This window comes from Neolamprologus brichardi, chromosome 22 (assembly GCF_056152115.1).
Source record: "Neolamprologus brichardi isolate AB-2024 chromosome 22, ASM5615211v1, whole genome shotgun sequence".
Lineage (NCBI taxonomy): Eukaryota > Metazoa > Chordata > Actinopteri > Cichliformes > Cichlidae > Neolamprologus > Neolamprologus brichardi.
Window position 1 is genome coordinate 18,367,460 of NC_142124.1, and position 18,526 is coordinate 18,385,985.

The 18,526-nt window shown below is 39.4% G+C and overlaps 1 protein-coding gene across 4 annotated transcripts in view; it reads right to left on the reverse strand.

Moving 5' to 3' along the window:
• The window catches only part of LOC102780396 (uncharacterized), a 45,312-nt gene that overhangs the window by 19,156 nt on the left and 7,630 nt on the right, over positions 1 to 18,526 (reverse strand). For 2 of the 4 annotated variants that reach the window (XM_035906423.2, XM_006787765.3), the window contains exons 2-14: positions 11,081 to 11,149; positions 8,500 to 8,524; positions 8,374 to 8,391; positions 8,056 to 8,124; positions 7,335 to 7,471; positions 7,140 to 7,247; positions 5,371 to 5,428; positions 5,240 to 5,287; positions 4,816 to 4,884; positions 4,467 to 4,606; positions 695 to 820; positions 538 to 595; positions 369 to 437 (exon numbers count right to left, since the gene is read on the reverse strand). In XM_035906423.2, coding sequence (XP_035762316.2) covers positions 369 to 437; positions 538 to 595; positions 695 to 820; positions 4,467 to 4,606; positions 4,816 to 4,884; positions 5,240 to 5,287; positions 5,371 to 5,428; positions 7,140 to 7,247; positions 7,335 to 7,471; positions 8,056 to 8,124; positions 8,374 to 8,391; positions 8,500 to 8,524; positions 11,081 to 11,149 — 994 coding nt within the window. Of the gene's footprint in view, positions 1 to 368; positions 438 to 537; positions 596 to 694; positions 821 to 4,466; positions 4,607 to 4,815; positions 4,885 to 5,239; positions 5,288 to 5,370; positions 5,429 to 7,139; positions 7,248 to 7,334; positions 7,472 to 8,055; positions 8,125 to 8,373; positions 8,525 to 11,080; positions 11,150 to 18,526 lie in introns of all 4 variants that reach the window. The other 2 variants (XM_087835433.1, XM_087835432.1) reach the window with 1 other exon arrangement.

Below are 18,526 nucleotides of genomic sequence, written 5' to 3' on the forward strand. Positions count from 1 at the left end.
AAAAGAAATGGACCTGAAATGTACTGAAATTATATATAGTAGCTCTTTGAAGCGCATTTTACCAGCTACTTTTGTGGCACGCCAACAGACCATTCTCTTAATTTTCTGCCAACCATTATTGGTAAAAATGCTTTTCTGTCACAGATTTGCTCTCATTTTCCTACTGATACAGAGTATACAGCATTCAGATAGAATATATAGAGTAAAATTACAAATAGTCATATTGGCTACAGGTAGCTGAAAACTCTAGACATGTACAGTAACAAAATATACTTTTACTTCAATTTGAACATCTCCAAGTTTGACATAGCTGTGCTGAACACAGCAGTTACTCAAGTCTGATAACAGAAGACTCCCTGATACATTACCCAGCTTCTTCCCTGGTTTGATGGCTGGTTTCAAGCTGCACTTCTTGATATATTCCAGGGTCGTCAAAGCTACAAGATCAATTGGCACAACATTACTCTACACTGCACTAAAAAGCCAGTTTGTGCAGATGAATAAATCCTAAACCAAGGTTTAAAATTAGACACCCACCTTCTGTGTAGCTTTTAAAGTTTACGGACTTGAATTCAGCGGGCTCCAGGCTCACTTGCTACAGCAACGAAATAAATAAAATTGTATTTTCACATTAAGAAAAATTAATGCCTCCAATCATCTTAAAAGCCTGAATGGAAACCTCACATATACATACTTGCAAATCATTTTTTCCATGAATCTTCTCCGTCTGCTTTGCCAAGTCAAGCATCATGGATTCAAAGGAGGGCTTGTGCTCCGAGTAGCACTCTTTTGACAACAATGTAGAGGGATGCCACACTTTCTGCAAAGAAATTCAAAGTAATTTACATATTACTCCCCACCTTTTCTACAGTGAAGGCTTTCACTGTTCTGTGAAAATCACATTAACCTAGATGCAGTAATTCAAGCAAGTTAGTTGAAGTCATCCACACACACACACACCCCCCCCCCCCCCCCCCCCCTCTGAGGACAGGAAGACCACAACAATTAGAGCATCTGATGTTCTCAAGAGCTCCCAGATACATTAAGGGAGAAGCTAGGGAGGTTAAAAAAAACAAAAAAGAAGCTGTCACTAGCGGGTCATGAGCCCAGCACAAAGCTGATATACTCAAACTGTCAAAACAATAAATAACCAAACCAGCATGTCGTTGGACAGTGCACGCAGGCACAGAAAAAAGGAAACTCCCTACCACCCAGACAACCAGAGATTCAAACCAATGAACTTCTTGTTACGCAGCACTCACTTCCCCACCACTCTGTCTTGTAAATCTTTCTACTGACAGCGAAGTCATTCAGATTGGCCTGAGGCTTTTAACCCACTTTTCATCAACTGGCTGCCACAAGAGCAGATCAACCGATACAAAACCTCCAAATTTCATTGCTAAAAGCAACTCAGTCCTTGTATCTACATCAGAAAGAGACAACTGCACATTTGATTTGTAAAGGAAGTATGCTGGGAAAAGCCTTTGTTTTAAAAAGCATAAAGTACACTTTAAGTATAGACTATAGTTTACCAGTGAACGTAGGCAAACATAGACAAATCAAAGACAGAGTAAGTCATTTAAAGCAGAGGAACCTCATGAACTATAAAACTGAAAACGTGGTAAAAAATACTAATGGACTGCCTCTGCCTCAGGGCTGGCATGTGGCAGATGTAAACGCTCTAAGATGTGTCTCAAAGATAAGAGACTCTTGTGGAACGGTCTGGTGAGTAGAGTGCAGCTGGGCTGAGAGGCAGAGCTGGAAGGCAAAGACGAATCCTCTGGACACAGGACAGGCAAATGCTTGAAATCTGTCTGAAGATGCTCCTCTAAACGGAGGTCACGGACCATATCACCCTCTGGAGCCAGAAGGCGGCTGGCCATGTGAGACGACACCTGCCGTCAGTTTTGCTCCAACGATGCTGAGGACAGGTGAAAGTTGGAAGGGACACAAAGGAAGGGAGGATTTAGGAAGAGATGAGAGAGTTGAGATCCAAAGGGACAGAATCTTTTTGGAAGGTTTGATACAAATAGTAGTGGAAGCATTCCCCATATAGGGGACTCCTGGGAATTATGAAGGGAAGCTGAAAGGTTCTTTGCAAGCTGATAAAAAGGAAGCTAGCAGGCTGGAACCAACACACTGGAGGCTCGGGGCTTGACTGGAAAGGAGACCATCGTTGGCTTCAAAAGTCACTGGAATATTCCAAAATGAGCACAAAAGGCATCCATCTGTCACATGCGGGTATTCTAAAAACCTGAACTTAGAAAAAAAAAAAAAAAAAAAAAATTACCATTACAGTGGGCTTCAGTTTGCGTTGAATCTCTTCAGGGATGTTAATGCTGGAGAGGAGACTTCTCCTTGAAGACAGCACCTTCGTAGCTCTATGCAGGAGCAATCTACCGTCCGCTGTATCCATTGTATGCCAAATTGTTCTGTGACCAGCTCAGTTCAAACAGACGATCCACATGCAATTCCAAAAGGAACTTAACAAACGAAAAGCGAGCTTCTCTTTCAGAAAGCTGATACAAAAACCACTTGGTCAAGTAAAACATAGCGAGAAAGCCAAAAGGGAAAAAACACAAGAACAAGTAAAAACAAGTAATCCCCAAAGAAAACCAACACCAAACAGGAACACACAAGAAAAAAAATCTGAACCAGGAATGGCTGGAAAGTTTGAGTACTGAATCATACACAGACAATCTAGCAAATGAGCTGCGCAAATCAAGAAACTTATACACAGGGGGGACTGATTGGATAATCAACCACATGTGTGAAAGATACAAAAGCAGGAGTAACCATATGTAGACACAAAGGGTAAGGAATTTACAAAATAAAACAGGAAGTTGTTTGAAGTGATGTCACAGAGGGACACAGAGTGACTTTGGTGGGTGGAGGGAGTGAACCAAACATAAAATCTGAAATCAAAGCCTAGATTTCAATCTCAAGCAAACTGGTGCCAAAGTGATTGACACTACTGCGAAACAGTCGCAAGAAGATCTTTCTGATGAAGAGGGTATTATTGACTTCTGTGAGGGATTAGAAATTATTTTACTGCTATTGTTAATAATCATCATCATTACCATTGCATTAATAATACAATTTGCAGTATTGATATTGTATTCAGATGTTTAAACATATTGGTACCCAATTAGCCTTTATTACAGGTGCAGTTATAACCATTCTAAACTGTTGAGCTGAATCTATAATCTTAAATGCTTTTGAATGCTTGTTATAATCTGAAATGTGTACGTGCTGGCCTTCTGTCTGGTGGAAAAGGTTACAAGTTCGTGTGAGGTCGAGCCACATGCACTCACACATTAGATAGACTCATTTATAGGTGAGAGGTTAATCATGTTTGCTTGCAACTCTAAAATTGTCTCTGCAAAAAGAGGAACAGTTTGGTTTTCCAGACGGGAAGTGAAAGTCAGAATGTTGACAGGAAGCATCTGCTGTGGAGATGGAGACAATGTTATTTTTAAACTGTGTTAAGTCATTGTGGTTTTGAAACCTATGTATGAACTGTATCTGAGTGACGTTTAAGGGCGTCAGTAAATTTAAGCCCTGAAAGGTATAAAACACCTGCTTATGCTCTGTAAGTCGGGGATCGGCGCTGTCTGCGTACAGTGGCGGTCTTCCCACGCGTGTCATTAAAATCATCGTTTGACTCCACCCGGCCGGATCAGTGTTGTTATTTAGGAAGTTGATTACCTCCTCTATCCCTCCTCAATATTGAACCCTAACACTTCTGAGGTGGGAAAAGTGTGCTTAATTTCTTTTATTAATAAATTTATATCTATTGATAATTTTGCTGACTGATTGAAAGAGTCTAGCAGTGATGTTCAAGCGTACCACAATTAGGTCCAGGAGCTGAATCAAAGAATCGTATTTGCTTGACGTAAAATTGTAAATAAATAAATACTGTCATCACCCACCTCGCAGATGGATCTTTGTTTTTTCCAGTGGTATCACAAATTCAATTTCTTGATGCATGCTCAATCATCCAGGTAAGTAAATCACCAAAGGTTGATTCTGTTCATCTGGACGTAGCGTTTTCAGAGAGAGAAACGTTTCGTCACTTATCCAAGTGACTTCTTCAGTCTCAGCTGACTGCAGGTTTCCCCAATCTTATAAACAGTACATTTGCATAATGACTGAAACCAGCCCACTGAAGGAACAATTTGCTGGGAGGTCAGTTTCTTCATCATAATTATGCAAATTCTCATGACCATTGATCAACAACCATTGACCAATGGCCATGAGTACCATTCACAAACCAAGTGTGTTTCCTTTTGAAACGATCTTAATTCCACCTACTTCACATACAAGTGTCAGTTCTACAGGCAGAAACATGCGTGTGCCATGGGTTCCCCAGTTTCACCCATCGTAAAATTTGAAATCCTCTAAGTTACAACTCATCTCAAGCAATTAACTTAATTAATATGGTCTTTGATGCCACTGCTACTTACAAAATACCAAAAGATGTGGTCAAAGCTCAGGACGTGTTTGATGATCACGTGGGTGCCCACTGTTAGGCCACAGAGCGTGCAGAGGTAATGCTTCTTCTCATCTGCTCCGACACAAACGCACTCGACGAGGTGCTGCATGCCTGTAAGATCACGATGACACAGACAGTTTAGAGGAGAGGAAACCAGTTTGTCAAACTCTGCCCCGCTGGTATGTCAAGGACGAAAAAAGGGATTGTTAATCATGCTGTTGAAGTGCTCCAAAAATGAGCATTCTTTTACTTGAGCAAATGAATGAATGAGTTCATTTAAAAATAAATATGGCTTTGTTATTTTGGCGGTTGTTACTGACCAAGAAGCGGATGCTTCCTGTTGCTGTCTTTTTGGTAAGCCAGGATCGTCATCTTCCCTGGCTTGAAAGCTAAGAGGGAAAATGATTAGATTCAAGTGATTAAACACTGACTGAAAGACAGTAATAAAGAGTAAATGTGAACAGATATATATTTGGTAAATAAAGGTGTCACAACAAGATAAATGACAGAGTTTTAAGTCATAACATGAAAACAAACCACATAATGTGGCTGAAACATGATATGTGCGATACCATGAAGAGTGTCAGACTAGCCACAAAACAGACTTTGTGGTGAAGATGATTTGTATTGAGAAAAACCACCTCTGAAAACAGCAGATGGCAGCAGTTTTGATCCTAATTAAGCAGATGTTAAAACACTGAATTCACAACTTGATTGATCAGTGAGGAAAAAAAGTGCACAAACCTTGAATCAGCTTGAGAAGCTTCTCATTTTCACCTAGAGTGAGCATCACTGCAAAGAAGATTCAGATCATTTTCAGCAGCGCAAAACTAAATAAAACTGTCACACAAACACTACATGGATAGATCTTATACCTTCTGAGTAGGTGCTGCTTTTAAGCCTTTCCATAAGATGATCAGGTAAATGCAGCATCTGCAGAGAGAAAATGCAGAATATAACTGTAGAACTGAACTGTAGCTATAAAAAAATAAAAACACTTTTGTGATCAGCCTGCATTTCTCGAGATATTTTCGTATACCAGATAAAAACAGAGTGATCCACCTGATAGACAAACAAACCAATTTCCCTAAATTTGTTTTTAACTAGAAATCAAAAGGGTTATGTGCTGGATATACAGCAACTGACACTTTATTAGGTATATCTTGTTAGTATCAACTTGTCCCCTGCCACTGCAAATCTCTTGGACAAGTCTGTATAAACCCTAGAGGCGGTCATGTGGGAAAATCCCAGCAGATCAGCAGCTTTAAAACACCTGAACTAGCCAGTCTGGCACCAGCAACCACACCATATGTTCTGTCACTTAAATCATCTTTCCTCCTCATTCAGATGCTCAGTTTGAACTTCAGCAGGTCATCTTGACCATGTCTACATGCATAAATGAACCGAGTTACTGCCATGTGATCTATTAATTAATTTATTAAGCTTTGAGTAGTGGCATTTGATTAAAGCATTTATTCAATATATTCCGTATATAGTTTCAGTTAGGTTGTTACACATATGAGAGTGGCTTCTGTCTGGTAAGAGGTCATGAGTTTAGTTGGCGAGGTGAGACAGAGTGCATCTGAGGTCGAGACACACACACACACACACACACACACACACACACACACACACACACACACACACACACACACACACACACACAGTAGGTAGACTCATTTCTAGGTAAGAGTTCAGGCACAGTTTGTTGTAGGACGTGCGTCTGATGTTCCAGAGATAAGCGAGAGCAAGAAAATCTACAGGAAGCACTTGGCGTGGAGACGGAGAAAATGTTCTTTTCAAATGTGTCAAAAGTCGTTAACAGAACATTTGTGGTTTTGAAACGTATGCATGTGTTGTATCTGCTTGACGCAAGAGGGGGCGTAATAATACGCCCCCTCTTGTATTATTACACAAGCTATAAAACTGCTTGTGTATTGTAAGGTTCTTTTTGATTTGGAAGGAAAAATAAGCGCAGACAGAGTCCTAGGGGCTTTATAGCTTTATAGCCATTATGACGTCAGAACAATTCCTGGGAGTCATCTTCTTAGAACAACAACCCTTTCCCAGACTTGAAACCAGATGTTTCCAATCATCAGTATTTGGGAACATAAACAATTGTGTAACCGAGTGTGCAGTTGTGTAAGATTGTAGGTCCAGGCCAACGAAAGGTGAGTGTTCTTATCTGACTTACTGCTTACTTACTGACTTACTATGCTGGTGCTATGCATGATAGAATATTGTATCTAAAATGCGTTTTATTCTGCGTGCTCTGGCAGATTTACTAAATGATAAATGATACATGATAATATTGATGATAACCTGATGATAAGTGATACAGACTAATGAAGTAATGATGAAATAATGACTGTGCATGTGAATAATAACACAGTGACAGTAAAATAACATTCCTTGACGTGACAGTATTGTTAGGAGGAGATTGATGTTGATTGTGTGACAGCGTTCATTAAAATCATTGTTTGACGCAACCCTCCTGGACCAGTGTTGTTTTGTATCCCTCCTCAATATCTGAAACCGTAACACTCATGATACGTTTACTTCCACACTTAAAATCGCCCAACTCTAATCTGGTATATGAATCCTCCTACATTACTTCCACACACACCCACACACACCCCCACACCTGCAAGTCCATAGACGCTTCTTCTTTTACTCGGTTTTTGAGTTCAGTCTCTTTGATTTTCTTGTTGGGGATCCAGGAGAAACTCATTGCATTGGGATCCATGCAATTCTTATCAAAAAGCAAAAAAAAACAATTGATTTTACAAATTAAACACTAAATATTCCTGCTTTATATTTTATGTTGTTCAGTACTCACAATGTAGTTGCTGTAATGGTCCACAGAAAAGAAGTGCCTTAAAACATCACTAGGTAAACTCTTCTCACCACAGATGTGACACAAGTAAAAAGAGGTCCGTGACTCTGGACTGAAACACAGACTCAGCGCAGACAAGCCTGAAAGAAAGTCAATTTAAAACAGGACAATTACTTCAAACATCAAACAAGCTCTTTTATTTTAAACAGGCTGATGTAATACAATTCCACATTCATCTACATCTAGGTGATAAATCCTATGTTTGTCCGCTCCCCCGTAACACTGCTCTTTTATTAAGGTTACATGAATATACATAGGTTCATTAACATATGACGACTACATACAAACAAAGAGTACCTTGCCTGTGCGTTGTGTAAGTGTGTGTGTGTGTGTGTGTGTGTGTGTGTGTGTCCATGTCCATAAATGACTTCCCTAAACTTCCATCTAAAGAAAAGGCACTTAGACTAAAACAGACATAGATACGTTTATCCTGCCACAAAACAATAAGAGAAGGTACGACCTCTCCCATGCTCCCAGGATGTGGGTGTGAATGCCAAAGCACTCTGGAATGCACACAAAGTCTTTGCAGACTATTAAAGATCAAACCTCTACCAACATGACATTGATTATACAACTCTAAGCATATATGAGTAGATATTTCTAAGCATAAATGACAATCAACAATACAAATCTAACAAGGTGCACTTTGAGAAAATGTACTCACCCACAATGGGATGTTTGAAGCAATTCTTTTTTTCTGGATCCGCAAAAATGATATGGGGTACACCTTTGGCTTTAAAAAGCAAAAACACATGTCAAAGTGAAAGAACAGACTACCTTAAGCTTCCAATAAATAGGGGAGCCTTCTACACCCCGCTTTTAGACCTTATTTAAAGAAAAAAAATGACAAACTTCAGACAACCACCTTCTCAGGACCATCGTAAGCCTTTAGTTGCTAGTTCCAGTGCAAAAACTCTACACATTGCACAGCAATAAATACAAAATAAAAACACTGAACACCAAGAAGAAAAAACAAACTTACCAACATTCTGAAACGTATCTGAAAAGAGGTAAACATTGAAATGAAAAACAGAAAAGATGAAAGAGTATAATAGATCAGAGTTCACATGAACACCAGAATTAATGTCAAGTAAAAACTGAGCATTACCATTTGGGAAAAGGTCTTTCAGTGTCTGTGGATAAAGAACACAGGAAACATGCAGAGATGGTTTATTATTACTTAGGTAAATGTGGGGACTGTCTTATTACAATGTACCACAGTCAACTAATCTTCTCACTCAAATTAATTCTCCTTCTCCTCCTACCACATCACAGAGATAAATTAACAGGTGCATTTAGCATTTGGCTGGTTAGCACCTTTCTATACTGGTTTGGTGTGTTTACATGCAACTTTGGGTAAAAACAAAAAAACAAAACACCCCCCTCCAAAAAAAAAAGAAAAAAAAAAAAGAAAAAAAAAAAAGGGGAAAACACCTGTCACGTCAAGGAATGTTATTTTACTGTCACTGTGTTATTATTCACATGCACGGTCATTATTTCATCAATACTTCATTAGTCTGCATCACTTATCATCAGGTTATCATCAATATTATCATGTATCATTTATCATTTAGTAAATCTGCCAGAGCACGCAGAATAAAACACATTCTAGATACAATAGGGCTTTGGAGCGTGATGTCACGGGGGTGGGCGTGGAAAGGATTTTGGCCTGATCCGCCATGTTCGGGGTCTAAGCGCAAGCGACGAAGGAGCAAAAGCACAGCCATGGTTCGTACTTGCTGTGTGGTCGGCTGCAATGTTCGATCTTACGATCGGCACGGGAATAAGCTTGGGTTGTCTTTTTATGCTTTCCCAAGCTGGAAGCAACATCAAGGAGCTCAGGTATCGGATGTTACCAAACGAAGGCGTTGAGCCTGGATAGCAGCCGTGAGACGAGCTGATATCAAGTTCGTACAGAACGACCATCTAATTTAAAGGCTCTTGCTCAAACGTACTCGCACTACAAGGGTACACACACCATGAAATACCTGATCGGGATTACTCCACAAGGTGCAATTTCGTTCATTTCTAAGGGGTGGGGGGCCGTGCATCAGCTAAACACATCACAGAGCAATGTGGCATACTTAACAAGCTGTTACCAGGGGATGTAGTTTTGGCTGACAGAGGCTTTGACATCAGAAATGCGGAGGTTAAGATCCCAGCATGTTGTGTTTTGGTTAACATGTGCCCCAGTGTGGTAGTGAAACCAGACACACATGAGACTTGTTCTTGTTAATTAATGATTGTGAAAACTTTGAGTATGTCTCTGAAGAAATAGTACTAGGAAAACCTTTTTTGTTATGTGTAATTGTATGAACACACTGACATTACATTGTGTAACCATTTCTGTATCAGTATACTATAATTGACAGTTTATCATCGCTTTGAACTCTGTTTCACTAAAATGACATTATAATAAAAGCCAGGTAACGACAAAGATCTGCATTTGACGCTTTATTTTACACTTTGACAATTGTTACAAAATAGCCAAATCTTGCACCCAGCCGTTTGTAAATTGTATGTGCGCCTCCAGTGACTTGTAATTACGAAACTGGTTCGCTGTGTAGGCGCTTACTCCACAAACAAGATACATGAAGATATCGGGTTAGGACAGAGACGGTAAGTCGTCTGGGTCTTTACTCCACTGCCGTATTTCATATGGGTCCAGATTTGCGATGCACTCTATTTTTTTTCAAGTACCGCTGCTTCGCCTCTGGACGCAATCGGTCTCTATGCCGTCCGTTTTCTTTGGAGCTGCTTTTAAGCATGATTCTTGTCGTCATCGTTCCAACACAGTGTCTGTTTTGATTCGTAGACCCCGAACATGGCGCCGCGCTCCCACAATGCATTGCGGCGTGACGTCAACTCCAAAGCCCTATACTCTATCATGCATAGCACCAGCATACAGTGGGGCAAAAAAGTATTTAGTCAGCCACCGATTGTGCAAGTTCCCCCACTTAAAATGATGACAGAGGTCAGTAATTTGCACCAGAGGTACACTTCAACTGTGAGAGACAGAATGTGAAAAAAAAAAAATCCATGAATTCACATGGTAGGATTTGTAAAGAATTTATTCGTAAATCAGGGTGGAAAATAAGTATTTGGTCAATAACAAAAATACAACTCAATACTTTGTAACATAACCTTTGTTGGCAATAACAGAGGTCAAACGTTTACTATAGGTCTTTACCAGGTTTGCACACACAGTAGCTGGTATTTTGGCCCATTCCTTGTCATCATTTTAAGTGGGGGAACTTGCACAATCGGTGGCTGACTAAATACTTTTTTGCCCCACTGTAGCTGTAGGTCAGATAAGGACACTCAACTTTCGTTGGCCTGGACCTACAATCTCACACAACTGCACACTCGTGTACACACTGTTTATGTTCCCAAATACCGATGATGGGAAACATCTGGTTTCAAGTCTGGGAAAGGGTTTATGTTCTGGGAAGATGAGTCCCAGGAATTGTTCTGACGTCATAATGGCTATAAAGCTTCCTGTAACGGGCAGAGAGGGGTTTTGGACACCCCCTAGGACTCTGTCTGCGCTTATTTTTCCTTCCAAATCAAAAGAACCTTACACACCCTGAGACGATAGGCAATGCAAGGTTACCTCATGCCCCCAAAAAATAAATAGATTAAAAAAAATGTTAAGTAATGTTTCTTAAAATATTAAGTCTAATGCCCACCTGGTGATGTACATCTGAAAGTATGTGCTTCTTGTAATCAAACAGCCTTCTAAATTTGAAGAGGCAGAGCTGTGGAAAAAAACAACAACAAAAGATGCATTAGTCAAAAGTTTTTGCTACACAGCTGAGAGTTTGGCAGATGTTATGCAAATTTAGTGCTTTACACTGTTGCCAGGCAGAAATCCGGTCATTTTAAACAAGTATTCTCTTCTCCAGAGACAGGAAGCAAGATACTGCCTTAATTGTGAAGATCCTGCAAGCCAGAACTTCCTCTACATGTAGGGGTCAAGGGATTAACACAGGTACGGGACAAAGAAAGCTGCATCTTAGTATATAACAAAATTATCTTCTACACATAAGAAGATAATTTTTTATCTTCTTATGTGTTTAGGATTTAACAAACATAAGGCCCATGACCAAAGCCATATCAGCACACATTCAAAGTTCTCTCTTTTCCCCCAATGTGCAATCTAGGTTCGGTATAATGATTTAAAACGATATTGCCACTTAAAATTGTAGCCATGCCACTGTGGAGCAATGTGTGCTACCCTTATACCCTGAACCATGCAGGCAATTTAAAAAAAAACCAAAAAAACCAAAAAAAAAAAAAAAAAAGGATCCACTTCAGCAGCATATTCAGCTACTCTAAGCAGCACCTTCATGATCGGTTTAGGCTACGATATGGGCATAATGTTGTCTGCTGTTGGCCACACAGAGACTTTCAGAGTTGCGGAGACTGGGCTGTCCCACTGGATTATAGAAGCTATCTCACTGGCATACAGCACCAAAGGTCTTGCTTTGCCCCAGGGGTTGAGAGCTCATTCCACCAGGGGGATGGCAACTGTGGAAAATATATCATGAAGCAGTATTTCAGCAAAGGCCATATTAACGCAGCATTAATGTGCTAGATCATTGGGTACTGCTCCCAACAAACAGATGTTTACATCTGCGCTGTAACTGCAATAAGTTAATTAACCGATTCGCACTACAACCTGGTTTGCCTCTTATCTGTAGTTATTTTTATTTAATAACTTTACAGTACTCTCTGCATATAGTAACCATTGTCCTTAATGTAAATATGTAAGAAAAATTGTTTCTGTATGTTTCTGTTCTGTGTCCTGTTTGTTTGTATAAGTGTCTTTTTGGCTGCTGTTACAACCAAATTTCTCCTTGTGGGACAATTAAAGGATTATTCTATTCTATTACCAGAAGTGTTTTGCTTGTAACTGCATACGTGCCTGAACAGTGACAGTCAGAACAGGATGTGCTCAGGATGTGTAATTTACAATCATAAAACTCATAACAAGAAATGTAATCACGCACGGACTGATTTCCACGTTTGGACACAATAATTGCCAAATTGCAAACTGGAGGAGAAGGCTCAGATAGAAATGGACTGTTACCTCAGCGAGGAGGTCGTAAACAGAGAAGGCGAGCAACTGGCTTCGTGGAAAATGCATGAAAAACGTTTCCCATTGTTATCACACATGGCACAGAAATATCTGGCCAGAAGCACACCTTCAGAACGTGTCCTGCACACACTACTAAAACCTGAAAAAGTACATGCTCGTTTTCCTGTCAAATAATTTATAAGTTTTGTTTGGAGGGAATATTTTCCCTTGTTTTCCTGTTTATTTCAGTATTAATATAGACAATTTTTGGATTATACATTTATTTATTTGAAATGCACCAAATCATTAAAAAAAAAAACCAAACCAAAAAACCCCCCAAAAAATAAACAAACATAACTTTAAATTGGAGACTTTATTTTATTTTCGCTGGAAGAGAGATTTGATTTTGAAGTTATTTTGTATTTGTTGTTTGGTCAAGTTTGTAAGACAGAAACACTGGCCTGTAAACACAGTTATAGTAGAAAAAGAAGCCAGTTTCTCTTTGTTTCCCTCACCACCATTGTGGTTTTTTATTAAAATAAAATGTTTTTGTTTTTTGTGGCCATAGGCTCCTGCCTTGCTTTCTTTCTATTATGAGTTTGAGTAAATGAATCGCTACTGCATTTGGGCGCCCTCTGAGGAGGGTTCGTTTGCTCACAGCTGAAGGAGGGTGCCGTTAAAACAGTGCTATTATTAATTTGTGATGGTTGCTTCTGTTAGCTTCAAACAACATTATTAGCAAACTTACTCATGGGCAAATTTAAAAAAAAAAAAAAAAAAAAAAAAAAAAAAAAAAAAAAAAAAAAATCGCCCTTGTAAAAATGATCAATGACAGATAGGGTTGGGCAATTGGATGATCATATTGACTATCTTGCTTCTTCTACTTCTGTACTATTGATTCATTAAACCATCAGGAACCCTCACATAAACATTTATCGTCTGGAAAAAAAAGTTAGCATTCATCCTCCAGCTTCAATGTGTTTATGTTATGCTAACATAGCTGTGTCGCTAGCGATAACGTAGCATATCATTATATACTAGTTATCCCAACTTCAGTAACCCCACAAACATCACTGCTGTTAGTTTCCTGTCCCATCTCGTACAGTCTTACACATCGATTCACCTCTCCTTTTATGGTTCTGCCCATGATCTCTGTCTCCCTTTCTTTGCGCACATCCTCATTCTCTATGAGCGTGGGTGGTTATATGTGGGGTCTTTAAGCGTGTCAAGCTCCTTACGTAGTTCTGCTTTTGCCTATACTTATCAAGATGTGTCAGACGGCAGTTAATGCTGCCTTTCTGCACCCTTTCCTGTTATGCTGCTTCTATTCTATAACTATTTTCTGCTGTACTAACACATGGGCATGCTACCAATATGATACCATCTACAGTTCCACAATCACCCAATTCAATCTTAACAAAAGGGGCTGTTTTTAGACCAGCCTGATAATAAATACAACAACCCAGTCCTATACATTTGTTTAAGATTCACACTGAAGAACATATTGTGATAAAAAATGATCAAGAATTCTCACAGCAATGTTAGAGGCCAATGTCATGCCATCTAGAGTAACTGGTTACATAGCACATTTCTAGTATTTTCAGAGCCATGTACAAGTCTCAACTTCAGAGGAAAAACATTTGTCCTTAAGATATACCTGTACTTTAATGACTTTGTGCCATATGGATTTAGAAAAATATAATTGGTTGTCATCTGAATATGATACAATTGCATATTGTCTGCAATTAAAATGTATGCAGCGCTTTCTAATAATGTTATCAAATACATCCAACAACACCTTGACAACGATATAAATCACAAAAATGTACTATTTTCTGTAAAATTCTGTGAATCTCGGGCAACTCGACTTGCGTGACGTTTTTCCAGCTGGGCGTCCCTTACGTGGAGTCGAGTGTTTTAACAGATGCATTAAAGCAGCGGTCCCCAACCCACGGGCCTCGGACCGGTACCGGGCCGCGAGAGTTGAGGCTCAGGTGTGAAATGTATGGTTTTCAGGGTTTTTAGTGTTATTTTGTTATCGTTTTTATTGTTAACTCTGTTTTTCTGGGTCTTTTCATGTGTGTTATGAATAAATCTTCTTTTTTTTTGGTACCGGTACTAGTTTTATTTTGTTGTATTTATCCGCAACACCTTAAAGGCCGGTCCGTGAAAATATTATTGTACATAAACCGGTCCGTGGTGCAAAAAAGGTTGGGGACCGCTGCATTAAAGTATACCTTTGTAGACACAAGTTGTAACGGCCACCATTTCTTTCAAAGTTTGAGTCTAAGGTTTATTTTTTTAGCACCTGACGGCTGTTTTTTGCTAAATATAAGAGAAAGAGAGAACTTTAAGAAATTAATATAACCACTACAGTGACCATCAAAATGATGAAAAAAAAATTGCTGTAAACAGTTTATTTTACGACACCACGAGACAAACGATAGCGTAATAGGAAACGATAGACGTTTTTATATCGTCTTCCGATATATATATCGTTATATCGAACAGCCCTAAACATATTCATCATCCTTTGAATTCTCTCCACCGAACTCTCCTAACTGAAGTTTTTGTGGAAAATATATTATTATGTGGCAGGGCTTTTAATTAGTGACATATTAATCTACAAGCTAATGAACGTGCAAAGCATAGGGCCTTAGAAGAAGTATTTTGCTTGTAACTGGCTACGTGCCTGCACAGTCAGAACAGGATGTACTCAGGATGTGCCACATATGATCCTGGGCCTCGTAGTGAGAACAACAGGAAAAACCTGGGATGAAAGGCAGTTGATATCTTCCTAAGTGTTCCAAAAAAGGAACTGTATCTAACTGTAACTGACGCATGTTATGTTATCTGCTTACGCATGAAGAGGGTGAACCCTGACATATAAAACAATAGGTTGAAGTGCTTTTCTGTGAGATCAACACGGAAGGTGCCATTGTGTAAATCTCCTATACATGTATGCTAATAAATAATTGTTGGTTAACTGGACTTGCTCTGAGTATTGGTTGTTTGTTCTCAGCCCAACATCAAAGAATCCGGGACATTTTCTACTGCCATCTGTCACTTGATCACCAGCTTTCTGACAAACAGCAAGTGAAGATGGAGATGTGCCCTCTACACCTCCAAGAACCCAGCCATTAAACTCCTAATGACCCAACAATCACTGAACTTATCCAAGATGGTGATAAGTTAGATATCAGCAGGAGGTTGAGCAGACAACTGAACCTAGCACAAAAGGTACTGGAGCCAGTGGCAACATGGGGATGCTAAAAGTATCACTGAATATCTGTACATATAGCCCTTTTCCACTAGCTCAGCATGGCTCGAGTAAGTTTTTAGTGTTCTCCATTAGGTGGTAGTACCTGGTACCAGGTAGGGCAGGACAATATGGCCAAAAATATTTATCACGATATATATTTGAAAATTTGCGATAACGATATAACTGACGATATAACTGATGCGAGACAAAATGTCAACACAAAGTTTTTTTATTTGGAGCACATTTCTACAAGAAAGATAAGTTACCATATTTTTGGGCCATAAGGCGCACCGGATTATAAGGCGAAACCAAACAGATAAGTCAAACTTTACTCAACTCATTCTTCTTGCTTCCTCCACTTCTGTACCATTGACTCATTAATGCTGAATTCTCTCGCAGCTGCTCTATTCCCATGTTCTACTGTGTGACTGATAAAGTTTGAAATCCGCTTTGTAAGTATGTCTCTTAACAGGTGCCATTTTGGGGTCCTTATACACGTACAACACGATAGAGATGGACCGATCCGATATTACGTATCGGTCCGATACTGACCTAAATTACTGGATCAGATATCGAAGAAAAATAAAAAAATGTAATCCGATCCGTTAAATATCAAAAAAGCACCTCACAAAACTTGTGACATGGCGTAACTCGGCTCATAACCGTAGCACGTCGGAGCAGTATGCATCACGTGATAGAGCGGCTGTGGCGTGCGAGACCTGTCGGTGGTCTGGTTGAGTATTTGGAGCCTCGCTACCAAACTGGCATTTCATCTCCGAGAAAGTTATCCCAGAGAGAAGTAAAGCAAGTGTGTAAGTTAATCTCTGAATGTAAAGCATTCCAGCGCTAAGCTTAACAACCGTTATATGGAGTGACTGCCTCTTCTCTCTTCCTCCCTCTCCTGCTGCTACTTCAAACGTGAAACTGATCAATGATCAGCTGATCAGCTTTTGTGTCTCTCTTCTTTGTTTATCGCCCACTTCGCGCCAGAAAGAGGAAACCAGCGGCTGAACAACAGCAGCACGTTTAAGCTTGATAATCTGTGGTTAGAATTTATTTAATATTACTTTCTACACCAGGATCTTTTTCTATGTAGCTGACAGCTGGTAACTGTGCAGGGGCGGATCTAGCAAAGTTTAGCCTGGGGAGCCGATAGGGCATTAACAGGGAAAAGGGGGGCACAAACACATACTTTTCTTTCTTATTCTCATTTAAAATGTCTAGCTTTTAATAAATAATTATCTGAATCTTACACCCAAAGTTTTAATCTGATGTAAAATGTATAGAAGTCCATTACTCTATATAGTAACTGTTAAGTCTAATATACCCTAGTAAGCTATACTACTTTTTCTTTGGGAAGGTACCATCTGTGCAGTCTGCAATTCTGTTGAAGAAAGATGTTGAATCTATTTAATTATTCTTGAAAAAATAGTTGATTTTTTTTCCCCCCCACACTGCATCAAATTAAAGTTGATTGCGTCGATTAAGCATCATGAGGTCGGGGGTGGTTCTCTATTTTTTTTTTTGCTGGGCATTTGCAACCCTATTAGTTAGGTTGCTTACTCTTTAAAATACCAGAATAGGAAGGATGGAGTAGGTTTAAGTTTATTAGATTGATCAGTTTTGCTGAACTATAAAATATTTTGGGTGCAGTGTATTTTTTGCATACAGGTATAACAGAGTAGCTTTAGTGTTTGTTTGTTTTTTTAAACTTGAGTAACTTTAGTACAAAATGCAGCAAAATATTTTAAAAAAAAGTTTTGATTAAAAAACACACTTATATCGGATTCATATCGGTATTGGCCGATATCCAAATTTATGATATCGGTATCAGACATAAAAAAGTGGTATTGTGCCATCTCTACAATACGGTAATATTATGTTGAAGTACAGTACTCCGCAAGGCTCCTGATTACGGGAGCCGTAATGCTCTGACAGTCTATTAAGCGGTGCGGTTTCGTAGCTTACCAAAGTCGTACTAAAACATTTTTTGACAAATTTTGACACACTGCCGTGCACCACATAAAGTGCTTTGGTGGCTATATGACGGACAAAAACCAAACCAGTTCCACATCACTGAAGTTGCATGTTTTTAAAAAACAATTCTGGTTCATACGTTTCATTCAACGATCCGCTTCCGCCCTTCTCATTCTCTGTCGCCACTATACTTTTTCCGCCATGTCCGTGCGAAAATGAAGGCACTGCGCATGCGCGTTTTACCCATATTCTATCGCGATATTTCATTTTCTTATCATTGCCTAAGATTATACCGGTATTCCCGTGAATGGTATAATATGGCCCAGCCCTAGTACCAGGAACTTTGTTTTCCCTCTTTTTAAAATACCCATTCAGTTGGGGCTCCAAGCCATCCAAAAATGACGTCAGACTGCATGTCACCAATTGGCTTGTCAGTGGCAATCGCATGATGAGTTATGAAAATCAAAACACCATTTTTGAAATGCAGCAACAACGGAAATGGCTACACAAAATACAACACCGTGTTCCCCAAGTCTGAGAAAAAGCCATAAACCAAACACCTGCTATACCATTGCCTCGATGTCCTCATTTGTTGTGGCATTTGTGTCTGAGGTCGAGCATTACTATAAATCTTACTTTATCTGCTTTGTTGTGATTTTGCCTGCAACATGGTAAGCAGTGATGAAGCCCAGAGTGGGTATGCATATTCCAGTGACAGTTGCACCTCTCTGAAGGTTTTGCAATTTATGACTTTGCCAAAAAAAAAAAAAAAAGAAAGAAAAAAAAAAAAAGCCTGTGAGTCAAGTCTAAACCATA